The following is a 23,485-nucleotide window of genomic DNA, read 5'->3' as shown; positions in this document are numbered from 1 at the left end:
CTAGAGTTCCTGTGACTCACTTACCCCCGAAAGTCCCTCCCCGGATCTGGCACTTGAACCTTGAAAACATCCCTATATGGACCAGTGGGTGCCTTGCTCCATGGGTTTACTGTGTCAACCATGACCAGAATTTATTAAAACACAGCTGGAACAGCCAGATATTATTGTAAAAAATAAAGAAGTAGAACTTTATTGATACACATTTAGATCACACATTAACCCCTGAACTATGAATTTCATTACTCATAGGCCCCAAAACCCTTTTCAGGTTTTCAGGTAACTATCTATCTCTTATCTAACTTCTGTCAGAGACCAGACTCAGGTTTGCATTTTTTCTTCTTCCATAGGCGTTTCCTAAGCTGTAATTGGCTGGCTCTAAGCAGGCTTGCAGAATTCCTCCATTCACAGTAATGCCTTCTCATGATACGTCCAAAATATATCAGTCTAATTTGAGTCATCTTAGCTAGAGTTCAAGCTTGATTTGCTCTAGGATCCTCTTATTTGTCTTTTTGGCAGCCCATTGTATGCACAGAACTCTTCTCCAGCACTAAAATAAGATATATTAATATTATGCTTTAAACTATTTTATAAGGTTTCCTTTATGGTTTTTATTGTCTTCATAGTAACCACATTATTAATGGCTTTAAGTAGTGATATTTTTATTATCCATTGCTTTTTTTCTCTGTCTTCTTCCTTCAATGAGAGCTATCATGTCCTGCCATTTCTCATTATGTGCTTTCTTCAAGACAAAAAAGAATGAAAATCCTAAGACAAAATTGTAAGCCAAGATGTTGCATTCACAACATATTTCCAACTCCAAACTTGATGTATTTTGTTATCTGTACTAAAACAACATAGGAAGAGACTAAGTGAGAAAGATATTTGAAATTTCCACACATACAATAGTTACATATCACAACATTTCATTAAACAAGAATATGGTGACCAAATATCACATTTCATTTCATAATATATTCTTGTTAATTTGTAAGAAATTAGTATCCTGGGGAAAGGAATTAAATACGGCAATATCTTTCTCCCCTACCCCTATTTTCTTGCAGATATTTATAAACAATGAGTGGCATGATTCAGTTAGTGGCAAAAAATTCCCTGTCCTTAACCCTGCGACCGGAGAGAAAATCTGTGAAGTGGAAGAAGGAGATAAGGTTTGTTAATGCATGCCCTAAACTTGCTCTATCATTTAAACTTCTCTTCTACCACCTGGGACCATCATCTAGAAAGGAAGAGTGGGGTTTTCAGATACAATACTCCTGGGCCCTTTCCCTCTACATAATTTTAGTGCTGTGATTACATTTTAAAATTGCCATTTTAATTTTCATGATGCCAACCTATGGAATCCTGGGGTTTACAGTTTAGGACTTTTAACCAGATAGCTCCTCTAGTGCCCCACCAAATTACAAACACCAAGATTCCATAGGATGTTACCCTGGTAATTAAAACTCATATTATAGTGCTAGGTTGTATGTGAAGTGGTCCTATCATGGTATAGATATGTCATATTTTCCTCCATAGCAGGTTTTGTCTCAGAAATTAAAAACAGATGAAAGAAACAATGGAAACATGTGAGAGGAACAAATCGGAAATAATGCATCTGAAGCTCTCCTCCAATTAAAGAGACAGTGTTCTTTAGTGTAGTGGTGAGATCAAAGCCGGCCCTAGGTATTTTTCAAGTGTAGGCGAACAGAATTTTGCCCCCCCCCCCAAACCAATCACTGAAAAATAAAAGCGTTGGATAAGCGAAAATGTTGGATAATAAGGAAAGATAAAGGAAAAGCCTATTAAACATCAAATTACATTATGATTTTACAAATTAAGAACCAAAACATCATGTTTTACAACAAATCAATAGAAAAAAGCAGTTCAATACATGGTAATGTTATGTAGGAATTACTATATTTGCAAATTTAGCACTAAACATTGAACAGGGATATAGGGCAGTGTGGACTTAGATAACCCAGATAGCCCTCAGTATTAAAAAAAAAACTAAAATCAGGACAATAAATAAAGAACAACACTCTGAAAACAGAAGAAATCCAGACAGTAAACGATCAGGGACAGCTAACTCCTCCCAAAAAAAGATTCTCCCAGGCAAGAAGAAGCCAGGCCTTGAAGCCACAGGGCCATTAAATGCTAATCAAGGTAATTAATTACAACATTCACACCTGCTTCAAAGAAAAGTTCTTTCTCCCACCCTGGACCTTCTACAGATATATAAACCCCACATACCTAGCTTCCAAGTTCCCACAGACCTCACAATCTCTGAAGGCCCCAAAGGTGGGCTCCTGTGGTGCGAAGGTGGGTCTGCGCTGGCCGGAAAGCCCAGCACGGGCACCAGGAGGCCCAGCGTGGCCGTCGGAAGGCCCAAAAGAGAAGGAGGTGGAGAGTGGTGCCCTCCTCTCAGGACGATGGCGCCCCTGGGACGATGGCGCCACAGGCAAGTGCCTAGTTCGCCTTATGGTTGGACCTCCTGTGGGTGAGATTGTTGGGCTCAGATTTATGAGATCCAAATTCAGGTCTTCCACAGAACCACAAAACTCACTGGATAACCTTGAGTTTGTTGCTCTCGCTAAGGAAGCATCTACACTGCAGAATTAATGCAGTTTGACACCACTGCCATGACTCAATACTATGGAACTATGTTAGTTTTCCAATGTCTTTAGCCTTTTCTGCCAAAGAAGGCTGGTGCCTCACCAAACTACAAATTCTAGGATTCTACAGCACTGAGCCATGGCAGTCAAAGTGGCATCAAACTGCATTAATTCTACAGTGTAGATGTATCTTTAGTCTGATTTACCTCACATGGGTTTTGTGAAGATAAACGTAAGGAGGAAACCAAGAGCTCATGATGATGATGACGATGATAATATTTATACCCCGCTTTATCTCCCTCCAAGGGGACTCATGGGAGCCATTTGTCACGTTATTTGAATACATGGTCAAAAATGTATGGTACTGAGTGGTGCCATCCATGAAATGAAATGCATATTCCTATGCTCACTATATTGAAAATGATTTTCCATAAAGGAGGATGTTGACAAAGCTGTTAAAGCAGCAAGAAAAGCTTTTGAGCTTGGATCCCGCTGGCGCACAATGGATGCTTCTGAAAGAGGAAAGCTGTTGAACAAATTGGCTGATTTAATTGAACGGGATCGGCTCCTGTTAGCTGTAAGTGTGAATTTTTCATTGGCCGTACATGTCAAGCAATGCAAGAAACTTTGATTGTTTGGTTGACTTGAGACAGAACATGTGACTTTAAGACTTGAGAAGGATCCTTTTACTTTTCTGTTTCAAAAAAATAATACTTGTTTTAAGAGATGGAGGAACCCAACATTTTGAAAAGGCACAACTTTCATGATCTGCAGGCAGCATTATCTGAGAGATGTCATCCAAAAAAAGAATGTTTATTTCAAACAATCAATACTTCTGATTGGATTAAACCCCGTGTTGAGTTTTATTCTCCAAAAGGGTGGCCCCTGAGTAAACTCTGACATTAGGTCTAGATAAAAGTTTCTCTTTTTGTGCTCAGCGAGACTGAAAAGTCAACCGGTGCCACTTTAAGGTCAATGTCTGCCTGCCCTGCTGTAGAAGAAAAATAAGGAAGGGAGGAGGCTGCCAATTAGAGCTCCCACTATCACTCTGAGTGCAAAGGTGGCTTGAGCAAACTCACTTGGCCCCAGGTCAGCGTGGCTCCACTCTATTGACCTCTGCTCTCAAATAGCATTTCTCAGATGTAAATGTATATTTTCTCTATCTAGAATGATCAACCACAGTTGGGAAAGAAAAGCATTATAAGATAACGCAGAGGGTTCATTCTTGATTTGAAACTAGAACTATAAGATCATAAGAACTATTTTTTTCACATTTCCACAAAAATCTACCAAGGCTGGTGCTAGTGCCCAAAGGGATATAAATCTTTGCTAAATTCATTTCCACTAAAAGTTTTCAAAATTAAAACTCACCCTGTTTGTGATACTTATTTTGCATATTCTAAAATTATTTCATTCTCATTCCAAAAGATTTTGCAAATTTTTTTACATATTTATTATCTCCAAATACAGTGGTTTTGTGCACAATGCTATGCTTAATATTAAAAAAAATACAACTTTCAGGACAAAGTACAATTTTGTTATCAAAAGAAATTTGTTACTGCTGAAAAAGTGCTATTCTTTTTGTCAACATGCAGGGACAAACAAAATATATGACTCACATTTTTTCACCAGTTTTTCTGAATATTTTTACCTTCTCATTTCAGCTAGGCATGTGTCTTTAAGTCAAAAAGTTTGACTTCTGAATATCCCTGATCATTGGGCAACCAGAGGCATAGGGTTAAGTCCAAACACAGCCATAGAAGTCTACTAGCATAATAGGATTTTCTAAATTTTTTGCCATGTAATCCTCTGCCATCGTAAAATCTACAGAGACCAGAGGTGTCCCTACCTCTGGATTTTGAGACAGCATTAGAAGACAAGCTGGGAGTGTCATTGTCTAATTGTAGTAACAGAAACAGTTCCACCACTGGGTTATATATAATCCAAAATGTTTAATGGTTGGTTGGTTAAAGGTTTTCCCCTGACATTAAGTCCAATTGTGTCTGACTCTGGGGGTTGGTGCTTATCTCCATTTCTAAGCCAAAGAGCCAGCATTGTCTGTAGATGCCTCCAAGGTCAGGTGTTTTAGGCCATGTTTCAAGGGAAGGAATTGGCAAGGTCCAATCTAAATCTTTTTGCCTAAGAAAACAACACAAAATTCATGAGGTTGCCATATGTTTCTGTCATATGCACTAAATACTTTGGAAGGATGTATTTTGGAAAAGCCTATTTTAAAACATTCTGGTCTATCTTGGAAGGGAACAGTGTTCTCATATTCCCTGATTCTCCTGATTTGACATCAACAGTCCTGATTAATCTTCTGCCACCCCACTTTTTTCAGCTACTTTATAAATGTCCCAATTTCTCACTCCACCACCCACCTTCCCCATGTACTCAACTTACCTCCATTGCTACAAGCTGAGTACAAAATTTAAAAGCAGTTTCACTCAATTAATGAGAAAGAGAGGCAAAAATTAAATCTAACCCTCTGCAACAGGCTCAGGCAAAAGCAAGCTGCAGGAACCCTTCTTTACTTGTGCATTCTTCCTCACTAATAAATGTTGCCATCTTCATCGTACTCACTGTCTCATTTGGCTGATTTGGGTGCTCAGAGTAAATTGAAATATACACATGGTTTTATACAGGTACATAATTTTATTTCCCATGGATAACTTCTTGGCTATTTTCATTCCAGAGTATGGAGAGCATTAATGCAGGGAAACTCTTTTCCAATGCCTACCTAATGGACTTAGGTGGCTGTATCAACCCTTTACGCTACTGTGCAGGTTGGGCTGATAAAATCCATGGGCGTACCATCCCAATGGGTAAGTCAGTCTGACAAGCTTTTATGATTCCAAGACAACTCAGTATTTGTGGAACTTAAATCTGAAATAGGGGTAACAGTTTTCAAGTTAAAGGGAAGTTTTATCTCAGAAAAAATTTTTAGAAATCTGTTACATAAGCAAAACTATGGGATAGCTATCTTCTTTTAAAAATACAATTGGCAAATTTTGTTTAACTCACTTGTTTAACTCTGTAATCTTCATTGAAGCACCTACAGCTGTCAAATTGGCACAGTCCCAATATAAATACTGATTAAAAATGGGTTATTATTGCTAAGTGTCAGCAGGCCATATAACTCACACTTCCTCCTCACTCCTTATTTGGAAATATCTGTAACAAACCAGTTCTTCTGTTTTACCAAGTGTGGTTATTTTAGTTGAACAGGGTTCCACCAGCAAACAGAGTAAGGACCTCATAACAAAAGCCTATGGATTCACCACGCATCATGGCAAATCCACGAGGTTCCAGCAGGGGATGTGAAGAATCCATCGCTCCATGCCCTGCATCGCCCTACATACCTTTTCCCCCTATCCCACGGGGGAAAGCGTTGTCATTTGGCTTCCCCCCATTGCTATAAAGGCAACATGGAAAGCCTTCTATGTTGCTGCGGTGGCGCATATGCAACTTGCTCTTCCCTTTCGCCATGGAGCCTGTCTGGAAGTCACTGTGTGTCATGTAATGGGCTCCATGGCGAAAGGGGAGAGCAAATGGCAAATCAGCCTGCCTGATGAGGTTGTTAATCTCTAATCCATCAATTCCACTCAGGTACACCATTTCAACAATCACTGTTAAGCTTTGGGAAGTGAAATAAGATCAAATCTGCTAACGCAAGAGTGCCAGAAGGTGTGATTGCTAAAAGAAAATGCTATGTAGTTGTGCCCATTTTATTTTACTTATAAAGTAGTGTGCGGGGTCCTAATCTGGTTTATATATACAATATGTATGTGAGTGGGTGAGTGGATGGGTGAATTTAGGAAAGGAACCAGATTTGAGATAAATACTGAAATCTCTCCCAAGATGCTCCTGATTTGGATTCAGGGAGGGCATGCTTACTTGTCATTAAAAAAACAAAAGGGATGCTACACTCTGTTTATTGTATGAAATTGGTATCTGAAAAGTTTTGAAGCTATATTTTGTATAGTGTTCCTTATTCTATGCACAAATTCTTATTCATCCAACCATAATCTGCATCAGCCTTTCTCAACATTTTTAACCTGCAATAGCCTTTGAGATAAGTTTCAAGGCTTAAGTGGATAAACAATTGTTATATCCATAGTTGATCTCTCACCTACTTTTGTCACTGATAATGTTTTCCTCTGGAGTTTGTTTCTTTAGCCCCCCAACTTTCCCAGTTGAATTAAACAATGCAAAAGAACAGCAACTTTGCAATAGACAATCAGCTGAAAAGAAACAAACCCTGAGCCTGATTCCAAAGGGATCACCAACATTTCTCTCATATATATAATTGTTAAAAGTTAGGAGTCCTAATGTCTGGCAATTGTCATGCTTTTTGTTCTATTCTTGGTCAGTAGTGACTATTTTCCTTCCTTTTTAACTGTCTTACAATTATAATATTATGCATTAGTGCTGAATAGCAAAAACATTTTTCTCATTTGTCCTTGCTTTGTCTTACCAATTTCTTCTTATTATCTTTCCTAGATGGAAACTATTTCACATATACAAGACATGAACCTGTTGGAGTCTGTGGTCAAATTATACCTGTAAGTTAGACTGATTTGCTTAAGAGAAATAAATGGAAAGGTACCTTATTGCAAAGATTCCAGAATCTCTCTGCTAGTGGTGCTGGGGGGTTGGGGAGGTATAGCCCTCTTAAAGTAACTTTTCCACACTCTAAAAAAAAGCTTGCAACTGACATTGTCCTTCTGTCAGTGAAAGAAATCTTCCTTTTCACTGAAAGGCCTTTAAACAAGTTGAGGATTTTGGTAACAGGAGGAGGAAGCTCTTCCTCTGTGTGTGTTACCCCCGGCCAACTTCTGTCCCATTCCAACATACTTCAAGGGCCACATGAGAGAAAGGGGAAGTAATCGAATCACCTCCTTGGGAGTAGAAGACTGTCTCTAAGTAGGAGCATTTCAACTTCACAAAGGGAAATGTTGCATAAGAGCATGTGTTTTTCATTTAACCAGTATTGTATTTCACATTGGTTGTAGTTACATTATTGGTGTTAGAGATGGACAGAACAGTCTGCTTGCAGTTTTGTATATTCTCATTCATAAATCCAGGACACATGGACAGGAGCAGTTTGACTTTATATGAATTCCTCAAACATCCTTGTTTTGGTATGGGTAAGAGGGCTACAGATATGTCTTCAAACAACAATAATATTGAGTTTAATTAGTTTTATCAGTTTATTTATCTCTTTGCAGTTGTGCACCTTTTACCAATGAGCCAATTGGGTCTTTGGATTGCAATAAAGTTTTGATTAAGTAATATTTTTAAACCATCCTGATAAGGACTCATTAATGTGAAGACCAAATTATACATTGTTAGAGATACATATCTGATTTTCTGGGTATTTTATGTGAGCATTTTATAAAAAGAACACTTCAGCTGTCAATTTCTTTACTTATGTTTTTATTCTTCACTTCTGCTGTACAAAAACAACACCACTACCTGAAAATGATGACAGGCAAACATTAGGTGATGAGAATTTACTGTTAAGATGAAGTAAACCCCCAATCAGCTTCCCACCAGACAAAGGAGGATGCAGTATTAGAGGAAAAGGTTGATGTCTCCCTAGCAGACCAAAGAGGACTCTTCATCTTTCAGGTCTGATCAGGAGGAGCCAAGAGAGGTTCTGATTGACTTGCTGGCTGAGAGCTGGAGAAAGATCCAAAACAGGGAATAACCAGCTCTTCCTGCCACACTTCAGACACCTAACAAAGAAGCATCATTCCTGCCTGGCTCCATACATACATGCCACACCACCATAGGCTTCCAAACTATTGTTCTTCAACATTTGCTGAGTTGATTATTCATGGGTTTGATTAAAACATTTCCTTCTAGGAATGTCTAAGTCCTCCAGGGTGGCTTTATGGTCAAGGTCTGCAAGAGGTTGACTATAAAGGTGTGGCTGAAGAACCTAGAGATTCTTAGATATACCATATTAATCAAATCCACAAATAATTAACTCTGCAAAATTTAAACCCACAAATGGAAAGGGTTGACCGTAATTGCAGGCTACTTAGGACATGTGTGTTTACCCATCAGCTAGCTTCAGTTCTTTGTAGAGAGCCTTACTTCTTGGCAGACTTAGGAAAGTTACTTTTAAAAAGAATTAAGTCTAATGACATACTGAAACAACCACAATTATACAGCAAGTGGATGATGTTTGCCTTGCTATATTTTTAGTAACTTCATAGAGCACAGTTATCTAAGATACTAACAAATGTTCAACTAGATTCAGACATTTTTTTAAACAGTGGATGGCAAAATTTAAATTCATTCTGAAAAGCTAAAATAAGGATACTTACAATGTTCATGTCAGACTGCCCATACATCTAATTAAGTGAAAAAAATGTTAGCTCTGATCATTGACTTGCTTTAAAAAGGCATACTTTCATATCCAATAGCATAGCTACAAAAGGTTAAACTGATCGAAATCAAGGCATACTTCAGAAAGTAATGTTAGCTAAAATTCCTTTCATGAGCTAGTTACTTAAAAAGAAAAAGAGGCCTAGAGATCTCTATAAATTCATTTCCTGAAACAGTCGCAAAATTTTAAAAATGGATGGAAATGGTGGGAAGAATTGCAGCCTGCATTTAATGCCAGTGGTTCAGTCTGGGCAGGGCATCACCAGAACACATTGAAATCTCTTCACCATCGAGATCTCAAACCACTCTTGTATTTAATCTGTATTTTTAGCTGTGACTAGGTTATAAACAGAAGAAGAAGAGAATTCAATGATTTTCTGGGTATAAGGCTTTTAGATTTCACTATTAAAAATACTTCACAAGGAACACATGTTCTCCCTATCTTTACCTATTCAGAATTCTTCCTCAACATTTCTTAAGATTATGGGCATATTTGTCACGAAATGCCTGCAGCTGCTTTAGGTACTGAACTAGATGAAGATACTTATCAAACTGGTTGTCAGGAAAATCTAGTTCCTGACACATAAATATCATATTCATCAATTGAAACAAGATAGTCAAAGTGATAAACTTAGCCTTTAATACTTTCTAGGACTGAAGTATCTTCTGATGTTGTCAGACTTTTATCTCAGCAGCTCTGGCCCTTGGATAAGCTTTCTAGAGCTGGTGAAACTTGAAGTATGACAATATTTGCCTCAGGTTCCCACAGGTTATCTTCCAAAGAGGCAAGAATTCGAAAATATTTAAGTCAATTGCATATGGTATGTGGATCCCATTACACCCCCCTTTGCTGCAACTTGTAACTTCCTCTGAGAACAAAATTTAAATATATTCAGTTTTAGTATGTAATGTATCTATAGTGTAGTGCAGTAGCAGTTTGATACCAGTTTTACAGTTACAACTTTATTTGAAAAAATCCTCACTAGTCTGGTGAGGTACTTAGACTTCTACTGAGACATAAGTAATTCAGGGAAATAGCGATCCCCACAACTGAATTCTAAATACCTCACTGAACTAGAATCACTAAGTAAAATTAGGGGCATGGCTTTCGCAGTTGTCTAAAGGAGGAAATCTCAGCAAGTATTAGTTGTATCAAAATCAGCAGGAAGATGCAAGAGCCCTGGCCCTTATTTACCCTGGCAAGCCTAAACTGAACTAAATTATAAGAGTTCTTCAGGCTGGGTGGGTACATGATAGTTGCATAATATTAAAAACTGCTGTTGTAGTATATTAGGCTATGAGATCAATCAGACTAAGAGTGCATCTATATTTTAGAATTAATGTAGTTTGATACCCCTTTACCTGCCATTGTTTAGTGCAATGGAATCCTGGGATTTATAGTTTAGTGAGGACTAGCATGCTTTGGCAAAGAAAGCTAACTACCTTGTAAAACTACAATTTCCATAGCATTGAGCCAAGGAAGTCAAAGTGGTGTCAAACTGCATTAATTCTACAATGATTTACACCCTTAGATACACTCTAAAACTAAAAAATAGCCTTAGCCAAATGCTCACAAGTGTGTGTACAGTTGGGCATATAACTTATTTTTGATATCAGGTCTCAGAACTGCATAGACACCGACTATGCTGGATCAGTGACTATGCTGGAGGATTCTGGAAATTGAACTCCAAAGAATAACTCTTCAGAGCATTGCACATATGTACATGCACACTCACACAGTTTTAATACCAAACAGTTTGGCGGGTCTTGTAAATTTGAGTGTAATTACAGCCATGTTGAAGTTCAAATAGTGACAATGCACACAAATCTTGAAATACCCATGAAGCTTAGATGTGGCCTTTTGTTTTTTAATTAACAGACCAGTCACATTTTCACATGCTTCACTGTGGCCAAACAGACAAGCTGCTGGCAGTCTCAAAGACATTTCATGCTGACTGTAAGTCAGCAAACCCCATCCTTCAAAGGCTTCTGAGATGGAGAGAGAACTGACCACTGTGTGATCTCTGAAGCTCAAGGAGGCCCAAGAAAGGAACTCTTTGAATTGCAGCCAATAAAGCCAATCTAAAGAGAAATATGTGGCAAAGTACTCCTACAGTTCCTACAGAAGGGGGTCTGCTTAGTAAAGGGAGTTGGAGATTGAGATATATATATATCAATCTAATTAACATGCTTTCAAATTAGGTCAGCATTTGCTTCAGGGGTTGGAGAGATGAAATTTTTCGCTGTGTGAACTGAAAGAGTGGGTCTCCATATTGCAAAGCAGATGTCTTGAGTCTGAGAAAGTTATTTTTGGGAATGATAACTCCCCAGATTTTTCAACCAGCATGGGCACTTGAGATGTCTGGCTGTTGTGATCTGAAAAAGTTATTTTCTCAGACTCTAATCAGAACTAAAGCCCAGAAAGTGTCTATGAAAAACAGGGAGATACTTTCATCTTTAAGTCAATTGGAAATGGTCAAAAAGAGGAAGATAATATTACAGGTGGAAGTCTGGAGTATGTATGCAAGGCTTGAGCAGGGCTGTTAACAACAGGATCAGAACGTCAGAAGTTGTAATAACGACACAGTTTTCTTCTTCGGTCAATGTGACATAAGGAGTTTTTGTGCAGCTCTCACCCACTGCAGTGGTCTTGTCCTCAGCTGGTCTCCAAACTGAACAATGTGTTACCAGTATCTTGTCAACTTAGTCCTCTAATATCAGTAAGCATCAAAGAGTCTTGTGTGTGAATGAGTTCCTCATTCCTACACAAGCCCCATGATCAATGAGAAAGCATGAGATATGTCCTAGAAATTCATTAGTCTCCTCCATTTCTAGTACTGCCTTTCTTCTTTTTAGTGGAACTTCCCACTGGTGATGTTCATCTGGAAGATTGCCCCAGCTCTCTGTTGTGGAAACACTGTGGTCGTCAAACCGGCAGAACAGACTCCACTCACTGCGATTCATATGGGCTCTCTAATTATAGAGGTAAGTTGCTATAGCAAACTACACCAAGCGTGTTCCTGAAGAAGGAAAGCTCATGCTATGTGAGTGCTCACTCTTCCATTGCTGCAATGCTAATAAAACAGCAAGGGCTAGTTTCCTTTGTGTCATTTCCCCAGCTCCCAGCGTGTCTAGTCTTGTCTTGGGAAAGTGCAATGCATGGCAGGCAAGCCACTGAAGCAAATCAAGGGCAAGAAGCTGGCATCTTTCAGCCTAAATTGCTCAGAAAACAAATCATTAGGAGCTTAGCAAACTGAACATCTTGCCAAGTGCCAGGTCTTCTAGAAACAAAAGCAAACAAGAACTCAGAAAAGCAGTGTGTTGGGTAATGGCAGGAGAGGGTAAGGGGCATGATTGTCTTTTTCTTCCCACATAATCTCAGCCATGAAGTGTTGTTCTGCATCTTGAAGTTTTAATTTAATGGTCTGGTTGGAATATTTACTTTGCCCATGAAATAGAATAAAACCAGCATCAAATGAATATTTGTCTGGCCTGGTACACCCCAAAAAATGGAGTATATCTGGCATAAGGTTATACATCAAAATCTAGAATTTAAGTCCCATTGCTATCTACAGAGGTTAAGCTAAAGAAGAAAATGAAAACTAGGATAGCAAGGAGATGTTGATATAAACAGGGAGGGGAAATAGTTGAAGGACAGAGGGTGTTTTTTGTACCCAAAAATTCCCAGATTCATTTTCAAGAAAGAGTTTAGGAGGAACCAGTTTAAGACCCTGGAAGGCTATCAAGAGTTAGTGTAATATAGTGGATCCCAACCTTTGACACTCCAAATGCTTTGACTTCAGTTCCCAAGATCGCTTATCATTGACCAGGCTGTCTGGGACATATGAGAATTGAAGCTCTAAACATCTGGAGACCAAAAAATCCAGATCCACTGGTGCAGAAGAAAATGCTGCGCAAGATGGTCCAGAATTTGAAAAAGTTTCTTTTTGGACTACAACTCCCAGAATTCCATAGTCAACATGGGTAATGCTGTCTAGGGGTTTCTGGGAGCTGTAGTCCAAACAGGTAATGCTTCTCAGATCTGTGGAAGACTTGTAGTCAGAATGAGGAAAACTTTGATATGGAATCCTGAAGTGACAGGCTAGATTCTCTTATGACAGAGTCTGTAGCTGACATATATCTGAATGCTCTCCTGTGTAAGTCATAGTAGATGTGCCAACTTTTCTTCTTGCCAGATGGCTTTGACAGTCTTGTGGGCATTTTTGTTTTAGTGGAGAAACACTTTAAAATGTTGCCTCTTTTTTCACATCAATACTCTACCACTTTATTTTGTTGCATGCATGAATCAGACCTTACTTTCAGGGAAATGGGGTTCTGGTTGGTATGCAGAAAAGGAAACTGTAGCTTTCTGCAGCTGTCCAGGGACACAAAAGAAGTGACTAGAAGACACACACACACACACACACAAACTGAAGTGGAGGAGGGGATTAAGTCCAGCAGATACTGGCTGCTCCTCTCTCCCTTTCTCACTTTGTCCACAACAGTGATTGCTGGTATAGAAGGGCTCTCACCAACCACTGCAAGCAAGGCATGATGGCAAGCAAGGCATGTGCCTTGTTGCTCTTCTCTCCCTTAAAAGTCTCTAGCAGTGGCAGTTGAGACAGGTGCTCCTCAGCTGCTGTCCTAGGCACGATGAAGCTGTGTTTGCCTGTTCTTCTCTGCTTTCAAGTCCTGTGGTGACAGATGGGATGAAGATAGTTGCTAAGACTATCATGATGAATTTGCACTTACCTTCTCTCTCTCTCTCTCTCTGAGGCTATAACAGCTTCAATTGGAATCGAAGGAGGACTTTTTCTCAGCTGCTGATCTTAGCTACAATGAAGCTGTGTCATGCTTTGCATTAATCATCAAATGCACAAAGTCTCTAGCTTAAATTCTCATAGTTGTAAGCCAAATGTGTTTATTAATTCCAAGTACTCCACTTTAAAAGTTTTTCTGAGTGAATCAGATCGTAATTCTGATTGGCTTTGCTCAACCCAACACTTTTCAGTTGGATTATAACAACTCTACTTTTCCTGCCAACTGGGCAAAGATGATAAGAAATGCAGTGTAAACAGATCTAAAGATCACTGGGTTGGGAAAGCACTGTTCTAGACTTATCCTAAACCAGTCATTGTTTTAATCTACCCAGCCTGGTTGGAAAGATTAAAATGTGGGGATCACATATACCATTATCAGCTGCTTTCAGATATAGTGGCAAGAAATAAGATGGGTATAATTGTAGGACTGAAATGAGACATTGTGCTCCTTTTCCCTCTGATACTCAGGCAGGATTTCCACCAGGAGTCGTGAATATTGTTCCAGGATATGGACCCACTGCCGGAGCAGCCATTTCCAATCATATGGACATAGATAAAGTGGCATTCACAGGCTCCACTGAGGTATTTTCCTAATTGCAAATAATTGTAACTAGAAAGTCTAAGCACTCTGATTCTGACAAATGATTTATCACTTGGCTTGCTTTGTGTGATTATCTTACTTTTTCTGGCCCTGAGCTTGTTAAACAATGTCAGTTTAATGATTTCTTGGTGGGTTTAGTCACTTTAAATAATACACTGTTTGAAATAAAAGGAACAGCTTTCCAAGCAAAATAATGTGAGAAGATAAAATTGTATGCCTGGTTGTATTTAAAAACTAAACATGCAATTCTGTGCATATTCCTTCTAAATGTGAGTTGGAGGAGACACACACCCACACACCAAAGTTGGTTAACTTCCTTAATAAAATACAAATATCAAACAACAAAGTTAAGGAAAATGCAACACATACATAGATTTATCTTTTTAAAGTGGTGCAGCAGTATATAACCCACAAAAATTACTGGATGCAGTATTCAAAAAGTCCAATTTGATTAACACATTTTCCAAAAATAGATAGAACATACAATATCAATGGACTACTTTTAAAAGTAAATGAAAATTCCCATGCTGACTGGAGGCTTTTGAGAATTGTACTCCAAAAAAGTAACTTTGCCAAGCTGTCTCTTTGAAGCAGAAATATTCAATTACAATCTGTACTTGTGCAAATGTTCCATTTATATTCTCTTTCAGGTTGGAAAGAAGATCAAAGAAGCTGCTGGAAGGAGCAACTTGAAGAGGGTCACCCTGGAACTTGGAGGGAAAAGTCCCAATATAATCTTTGCTGATGCTGATAGTGAGTTGCATATTTCTCTTGGATCTGCTTTGTTTAAAGTCTTCACATTAAAGCATTTTCTGATTGTCCCCTGCAGGGGTTAGCTAACAGAACTTAGAAGTAGCTAATGGCAAATAATTAGTTGTTTGAAAGTAATTAATTTCCCAATAACTAAGACATAATCAAGCCAGATTGTAATGTGGGATAACTCTTATCTTTAACAACAGTGTCCTGAATTCTCTTGGGGTCCCAATTAAAGTAGGTCTATTTAATCAATAAGATTAACATAAATGTTGACTCACTCTTAATCAACAGGTTCAAAGTTCTACTCTAGTTGGGAATAACCAATAGGATTCGGGCCATCTATTTCAGAGACTATTTAATTCTCATTGGATAGTTCAGTCCCATTTGGGGAGAAAACAATATTTAGATAGACAAATAGGTAGAATTTGGGGACTTTAACTGCAAGTGCTGGTATGTAAGCAAAGATAATGCGTCTGTATTACAACCAACTTTGTTACAACTAATAAACAGAGTGCTGCCATGACTGCGAGTAAATTTATTTTCTTCTTCCACCCCCCCCCCTCCCCATTTCTCTTTACAGTGAACTGTGCAGTTGAATATGCACACATTGGCCTATTCTACCATCAGGGGCAATGTTGTATAGCTGGATCTAGAATTTTTGTGGAAGAGCCAATATATGATGAATTTGTACGTAGGAGTGTGGAAAGAGCTAAGAAAATTGTTGTTGGAAATCCTCTGACTGCTGGAGTACATCAAGGTCCTCAGGTAAGTTTCAGGAAGAATATTTTGTGCCAGAATTTTCAGTCATATCTAGACTTGAAACCCAGGGCACAACTACACTGTTCATGTATGCTGGAACTGATCGGGAGTGGAGTACTCTGTATCAGCTTTGGGAGAGTCCACATAGCCAATTGCCAAACTGGTTCAATGACTGATGTGTGTCCGCACTGCACAGCACCAAGGTAGCCCAATGGCAGGAAGGAGCCCGCACAGCTCAGCAGCACTAAATCCGGTTCAGCGCCATTGGATCCCCACCCTTGACATCATTGTCCTGTCTTCAGTTAAGCAGTCACCACCAGAGACAAAAATGTTGTTTGTCATTGCTCCTCATGTGCTCATCCTGGCCAGAGTGCCAGAGCAATATAGGAAAAGGGAGGGGGAAAAGAGGAATTGTTCCCTCATTTCTTCAATTGCATCAGAACATGCAATGAACAATGACCATCAGCAATGTTTTGCCTGGTGGTTGCTGCTAAGCTGAGGACACAACAGGGACTTTAAGTGACATCCCTTGTCCCCGGGCCAACCAAATCTGGGGAAAGTGGGATGGCTATGTAAACAGCTCTGTCCAATTCCAAATCAGAACTGGCCCAACCTACACATGCCCAAAATGCAAGTGAGCTCGGGCGAAGTTCCAGGACATCCCCCAACTTTGTTTAATGCAGGACAAGGCCTTTCAAGGCATTAGGATGGATTGGCCTCATGCATTATGTGGACACCATGGAGTTCAGTCACTCCCACCCTTCCACATGTGGGTCATATAGCGTGGCCTCTAGAGTTCCCAGCAACTGAATTTAAATATTGTTCTTCATATCAGTAAAGGGGCATTGGAAAATTTCAAGCCTTTCTTGAATCAATGTAGCCTTTATACTTTATATTAGTCTTCTTCAGTGTAATTAGCCCCTTTCCTCTCCTTGTAAACATGTCCTTCTTGTCAAAAGAAGCCAGGATTTTGATGCTTTTGTATGAGTGGCATGTTAATGTTAACTTGGACTTTGAAGAATTATTGAAGAAAGTGCAAAGGCAGTTTAATAAATTGACATTTTACAATGACCAAAGATTATTTACATTACTTTAAAGTAGGCAAAGATATTGAGATTATCCAAGATGTCCTAATCCTTGGCTCAGTCATTACTCCAAACAGAGAATGTAGTCAAGAAATTGGAAGAAGTTACAGCCCTGAGTTTGCAAGAACCTAAATAGGATTGCTTTATATATATATATATATATATATATATAAAATCTTTATTTAAATTTAATACACATAAAAAAACATTTTAGGGGTAGGGGGGTTAGGGTTGAGGGTGGAAGAGGAGGGGTGGGTGGGATGGGGGTAGGATATAGGGAAGGTTCAGGATTGGGATAAGGTTACGGGGGAGGTACTTCCAGGACATTCCCATTGGTTGTATATCATTTTCCTTTTCCTTCTGTACAAGTCCTTAATGCAGTTCCACATTCTTTTCTCAATACTTTATATCAGTCCTCTCTGTCTTCAGTATCTTTTGCCGTGGAGAGGTGGCTTAATTTTCCCTTCTTCTTTCAATCTTCTTTATTTTTCTTTTCTTTTAGTTAATTTTTTTGGATTTTAAATACTTTTCTAATTGTCTCCAATCAGTTTCCTTTCTCGGTCTTCCTTGTTGTTTGGCTATCAGAAAGGTTAATTTATCCATATTTTTTATTTCTAATATTTTGACTAACCATTCTTCTGTTGTAGGTATCTTATCTTGTTTCCAGTATCTTGCGTAGACAATCCTGGCCGCTGTTGATAGGAATGTTAATATCTTCTCTTCATTTGATCCAGGGGGTAGTTTGAAGATATTCAATAAGTAAATTTCTGGAAGTTTCTGAAACTTAACACCTACAATCAGTTGGGCACTTTCATGTATTTTCTTCCAATATTCTTTAGCCCGTTGGCAATTCCACCACATGTGGTAGAAGGATCCTTCCTCCTCTCCACATTTCCAACACTTTGTATTTGCTGTTTTATTTATTTTCCCTAGTTTCTTGGGCGTAAAATGCCACCTATACAGCATTTTCATCCAGTTCTCCTTCAAGTTATACGAGTATGTATATTTTAATTTCCTGTTCCAGCATGATTCCCATTCTTCTAGAAGGATTGGTCTTCCCACACATCTTGCCCATTTGGACATGCTATTTTTAATAAGTTCTGTTTCAGTATTCCATTCCAATAAAACTTTGTATATTTTCGTGATGGTCTTTCTTTCTGAGAAAAGTATCTTGTCCCATAAGTTGTCCTTCTCCATGAATCCTAGATCTTTGTCTGTCTTGAATTGGTAATACTGCAACCATGTCATATTTTTATATATTGTTTTTATCTCTTGGAGAGATTTTAGCTCATAATTTTTGCCCGATTTCTTTATTATCTTCTCATAACACGGCCATTCTTCCCAACCTAAAAGTCTTCTTTGCAAGGCTTCTAATGGGGAAAACCATCTGGGGGTTTTATTGTACATCCTTTTTCTGTATTTATCCCAAGTTTTTATAAGGGCTGATCTAAAGAAATTATTCCCGAAGTTTTTCTCCTTTGGCACCCTCTCTTTCCATAAATATGCGTGCCACCCCAAGCACAGGTCGAAGCCTTCCAAGTTTAAAATTTTCTTATTTTTTAGTTGTATCCAATCTCTAATCCAGATTAAGTTGCAAGCTTCATAGTAGACCTTAAGATCTGGCAGCGCAAAGCCTCCCCTAAATAGGATTGTTGAGAGACTTGGTGATATCTCATTCATAGGGTTGCCATAAATCAAAATTGACTTGATGACAATTAATGTCAGCAGCAACATTAGCTTGTGAAACAAATGTGGTTTGTCCACATTAAACCATCACAAAATTTTTGCAAAATAGGTATCTACAATGATTTATTGATTGTTAAATCTTTAACATTTAAAAATGACTAAATGGCAATTTGAGATATAAAGAAGTAAAAAGCATTCATCATTACTTCAAAATAGTGGCTTAACTTCCTATTAGAATTACATTTAAAATTATTTTTGAAATAATTTAAGAAGTTTGTAATGACCAAAGCATCATGGAATGCAATTGGCATCTTCAGCCTGATCCCAGTTGCGATTTCCTGGCCTCTTCAAACCCTCTCCTAAACTGACTTGACTCTTTTGGTTTCCACACCTACTGCACCTGCCTACCTTGCCTTGAGGAAACTGGCCCCAACCTGCCTTTCTAACCAGTGATTCCGACACACCCTTGAATCTTGACTTCTCAACGTGAGCCTGGAGGAAGGGCACAGTACCCACCCCAACATATGGTGCTCTGACAAACAAAACTGAAATATTTTAGCATTTGTCAGTGAGAATGAAGCTTTCCTCATTTTAGACACCAGAGTTCTAACCTGAAATAATCAACTCCTTTCTATACATGAAGAGACCCATTAAAAAACCTCTTCATTCTATGTAATAAGTGTAGTGATAAGATACCTGATATGAGAATATCAGTACTCTCACATAAGGACCACTCTGTCCCCATCCCTAGAATATAGCCTGCTGTAAAATTTTCTGTAAATATGAGTTCTGTTCAGGTTCCACAACCAGCTCCCCAGAGAGCCATTTGCAAATAGCTAATTTCATCAATAGCCCCAGTCAAGGGAAAATTCAGCACAGTTGATGCAATGTACTGTATGTGATGAATAGCTTTCAACTATGCATAGAGATCTGCAGCTCTCCAGACATTATTGAACTGCAGCTCCCTCTCCAAAAAAGCCAGTGGTGGGGAATACTTGAAAATGAAAGGTAGGGCCACAGAGTCCTTACCTCTGTCTTACATGTTTTTAGTTGACTCTTTAAACCACTGGCATGACTTTTCTGACAAACTCCATCAGGGGACAGTGACATTCTGAGGCAGCCTTTACTTCTGTCCTTTCAGTGGTCTCTTCAAGAATAAACACATCCCAACATCCACCACTGGAAACGGGTTATTTTCATAGAAAGTGGCAGGGGAAACTGTTATGCATTCAGATCAATATAGAAGACATAGGCCACTGCATTCAAAATCCCAAGGTCTACAATTATGTCCCAGGAATTCTGCAATCAGAACCCCAAATTTTGGAACCATACTAAACTGTAGGATAATGTTCTTGGATAATGAGCCTGGCATTTCCAGGAATTTTCCTTTGATACAGGAAATATGTGAAGTGAGAGTATAACACAAATTCAACTTTTTCTTTCCAATCAAAGCTTTTTTGGCTGGCTCTTGTTAATGACTCAGTAACTGCAATCTTTGACATCAGTTCCTAGGTTCCCAAGTCAGTGTGACTTCTCTTGAGTTGTTCTGAGAAATGGTCTGAGAATTGCAGCTGTGCTGGAGGAAAACTTGGACTTCAAAATGAAGCCCACTGAGTTTAAACACTTTCTGAGAAATGAATGTAATTGCAAGTGAAGGGGAGTTTAAGAAAACCTTTGGGCCATAAGCATGCAGAGAACTTTGCAGAGCAGCACTTTCTCTTTCTTTTGATTCTTCTATGATTAAATTCCTAATTACTGGACTTTATGGGGAAGACTGGCAAAGATCCAGCATCTCAATGGCAAATTGTTCCATTATTTCTCAGTAGTAAAGATTGTGTTTCTGCTTTGTTAATCTCAAGACCAAATAAGCGGTAAGGGAGTGACTTATCTGGGCACTGTGTTTTCTGTTTAGATTGATAAGGAGCAGTATGATAAAATACTGGCAATGATTGAGAGTGGGAAAAAAGAAGGAGCCAAACTTCATTGTGGAGGAGGGCCCTGGGGAGACAAAGGCTTCTTCATCCAGCCCACAGTTTTCTCTGATGTTACCGATGACATGCTCATTGCCAAAGAAGAGGTAAGGGAAATCGGGACATCGTGCCTTTTGGCTCAGTGTTCTATTTCAGTAGCTGCATACAATGTGCGTTAAATATATATCTATATCTGTAGAGTTTACACAGTAATACTTTCCTCCCTGGTACAGACTGCTTTGACAACTGATAAAGGGTTTCTAAAATATGTGCATATCTAGGCTGTGTTAGCTCTACTGCCTAACCTTGGATGTTTCTGCAATTGCTGTTGTCCCATATTCATATTTCTATAAGTGATTCACTTGTAAGGCCTTCTTCCTAGACACGTATGGTGTAACTAGGGAGAAGGATAAAGACATTTCCCTTTTAAATAAAAATTCTTCAGCCACAAGGAAATTTCCCACACATTTCTAGCATTGCGCAAAACAACCATCAGTTAAATTTGCACACAAGTCCCAAACTGCCATTTTAAAAAGACTTTCTTGGAGTGGGACAAAAAATGTTGAAATTATTTGTTGCTACCTTTAAGAAGGAATGTAAGGAAGAATTACATCCCTAATGTGTCCTGGTTTTCTTCTGTGAAATATCGGAGGCCATGGGCTAGGTGAAATCCAGGACCTGCAGAGAGAAGAGAGTTGGGAAGGAGCCTTTCTATCTCTCTAACACAACACACATACACTGTCCTTCCCACCAACATTATACTTCCTATAAGTTGTCCATCCCAGGTTGAACATGCCCGACCATCTCAAATGTTTCTCAGAGGGATTGGGTCCTAGACTCTCTATATCAGTGGTTCTCAACCTGTGGGTCCCCAGATGTTTTGGCCTTCAAATCCTAACAGCTGGTAAACTGGCTGGGATTTCTGGGAGTTGTGGGGCCAAATATCTGGGGACTCACAGGTTGAGAACCACTGTTCTATACGAAGAGCTTTGAAAGAGGAGTTGGAAAGAAGGCTTTTGCTAGAAAAAGCAAGCTGTATGCTAAGGTGATCAGTTCCTGGAGCCTATTTTTTTCAAAAGCCCGTCAAAGTCTTTTGTAAGGTTTGCGTTTAAATGTAGCAAATTAACCAATATTACATGGAAATCTGGTGTGATGGTACTGGCTGTGGGGGAACAAAAAATTCAGATACACAAAAGCTTTTTGCGGTAAAGATACATATTGCATTAAACCCCACCACTAACAACAAGGCACTGATAGTTTGTTCTGGTCTGAAACAGATATTTGGACCAGTGCAGATGATTATGAAATTCAAAACTATAGATGAAGTCATCAAAAGAGCAAACAACACTCCCTATGGCCTAGCAGCTGCAGTATTTACCAAAGACATCGATAAAGCTTTGACATTTACATCTGCTCTTCAGGCTGGAACAGTCTGGTATGTACCCTTACGTGGGTGGCTGAGAAAGTAACACCTTTGTTTTCTGATGGTTTAATGTATGCCAACTTTGCACAAAATTTATAAAATATTATGTATAAAATTACCTTCAGGTTATGTGTATAAGCTGTATATGAAATATTCATGAATTCATGTCTAAACTGGATCCCATCTCCAAGATATCTCATTATGTATGTTTCATTCCAAAATTTAAAAAAATCCCAAATCCAAAACTTTTTGGTCCCAACCATTTGAATAAGGGATACCCAATCTGTGTTGTTGTTGTTGTTGTTAACAGTATTCTTATTAAGCACCACATGAGAGCCAATTTGTGTGCCTATAGTTCATAAATGCTAAAGGCAAAAATCTTCTGAGCAGAAAACGTTAGGTTGGATCTTGTGTTTGTTTATAGCAGCAGTAGTATTTCTTGAGCAGAGTTCTACTCAGAAATATCCCAGTGCTGAAAAGGGGGAACTAACTTATCTTAGAGAGGGAATTCCTTCTTTTCTTAAGTGATTTAATACATATAATGAAACAAGTTATAGCTTCTTCAGTTAAAATCCCACACATTCTTCCACAGTCGCCTTTTGGTTCCCATACAACTGGGATGGTGAATTTGTTCTCATTTGGGGGCAGGACATATTAAAGCTGTGGAATTTGTTTGGAGAATATGGTTCAGCATCTTGAACAAATCCTTCAAAGTCTGGAGTGAATCCTGGGGTTCATTTTCTGACCTCTGACATGAAAACCATCAACTGACACTGCACAGTACCAGTCTTGTTAACAGGCTCAGCTATAAATCTATCCACAAAAAGTTTCCATCACCTTCTCTCTTTTCTCTTCAGGGTTAACTGCTATAGTGCAATGTCTGCTCAATGTCCTTTTGGAGGATTCAAAATGTCTGGAAATGGTCGTGAGCTGTAAGTACTGCTAATAGGGATTTCTTTCAGATCTTGAAACTGGATTTTCATCCATATGATACTCACAGGAATTTTAAAAGCAAGGACTTGCTATCAGTTTTAGGAGCAAAATATCGCTACAAAATCCCTATGTATTCAGATTGCTTTGTTTTCCTACTCTGAATTCCAGCTATCTGATTTGGCTTATCAGAAACATGAGTAACCATTGAAAAGAAATGTGAAGAAATTTCACTACTATGTACAAACTAGTAACAATAATTCATTATATAATGTGGTGGTCACGGAACAGTGACTACAGAGTTGGCACTGCTGCTGAGACTTCTGTTACATTTTTCCTGCTACTGAGAAACAGCAAGGCAGATTTTAAAAGCCACAAAGAACATGATGTGCTGTGCAATTGGATTTCTTTTAAAAGAGCTAGTGCAAGGGAATCCAGGTCAGTGGT

At 38.8% G+C, this 23,485-nt stretch overlaps 1 protein-coding gene across 3 annotated transcripts in view; it reads left to right on the top strand.

Annotated features, from left to right (window-relative positions):
• Window positions 1-23,485, top strand: part of aldh1a1 (aldehyde dehydrogenase 1 family member A1) — an 87,495-nt gene that overhangs the window by 60,991 nt on the left and 3,019 nt on the right. For all 3 annotated transcript variants that reach the window (XM_008103286.3, XM_062971994.1, XM_008103285.3), the window contains exons 3-13: window positions 1,062-1,166; window positions 3,046-3,186; window positions 5,305-5,434; window positions 7,113-7,174; window positions 11,865-11,993; window positions 14,297-14,410; window positions 15,080-15,182; window positions 15,766-15,950; window positions 20,628-20,792; window positions 21,963-22,120; window positions 22,966-23,040. In XM_008103286.3, the coding sequence (XP_008101493.1) occupies window positions 1,062-1,166; window positions 3,046-3,186; window positions 5,305-5,434; window positions 7,113-7,174; window positions 11,865-11,993; window positions 14,297-14,410; window positions 15,080-15,182; window positions 15,766-15,950; window positions 20,628-20,792; window positions 21,963-22,120; window positions 22,966-23,040 (1,367 nt within the window). The remainder of the gene's footprint in view (window positions 1-1,061; window positions 1,167-3,045; window positions 3,187-5,304; window positions 5,435-7,112; window positions 7,175-11,864; window positions 11,994-14,296; window positions 14,411-15,079; window positions 15,183-15,765; window positions 15,951-20,627; window positions 20,793-21,962; window positions 22,121-22,965; window positions 23,041-23,485) is intronic.

Source organism: Anolis carolinensis, chromosome 2 (genome assembly GCF_035594765.1).
Source record: "Anolis carolinensis isolate JA03-04 chromosome 2, rAnoCar3.1.pri, whole genome shotgun sequence".
Classification (NCBI taxonomy): domain Eukaryota; kingdom Metazoa; phylum Chordata; class Lepidosauria; order Squamata; family Dactyloidae; genus Anolis; species Anolis carolinensis.
The sequence above is the reverse complement of the archived record's forward strand: the minus strand, read 5'-3'. Positions and strand labels throughout refer to the sequence as shown.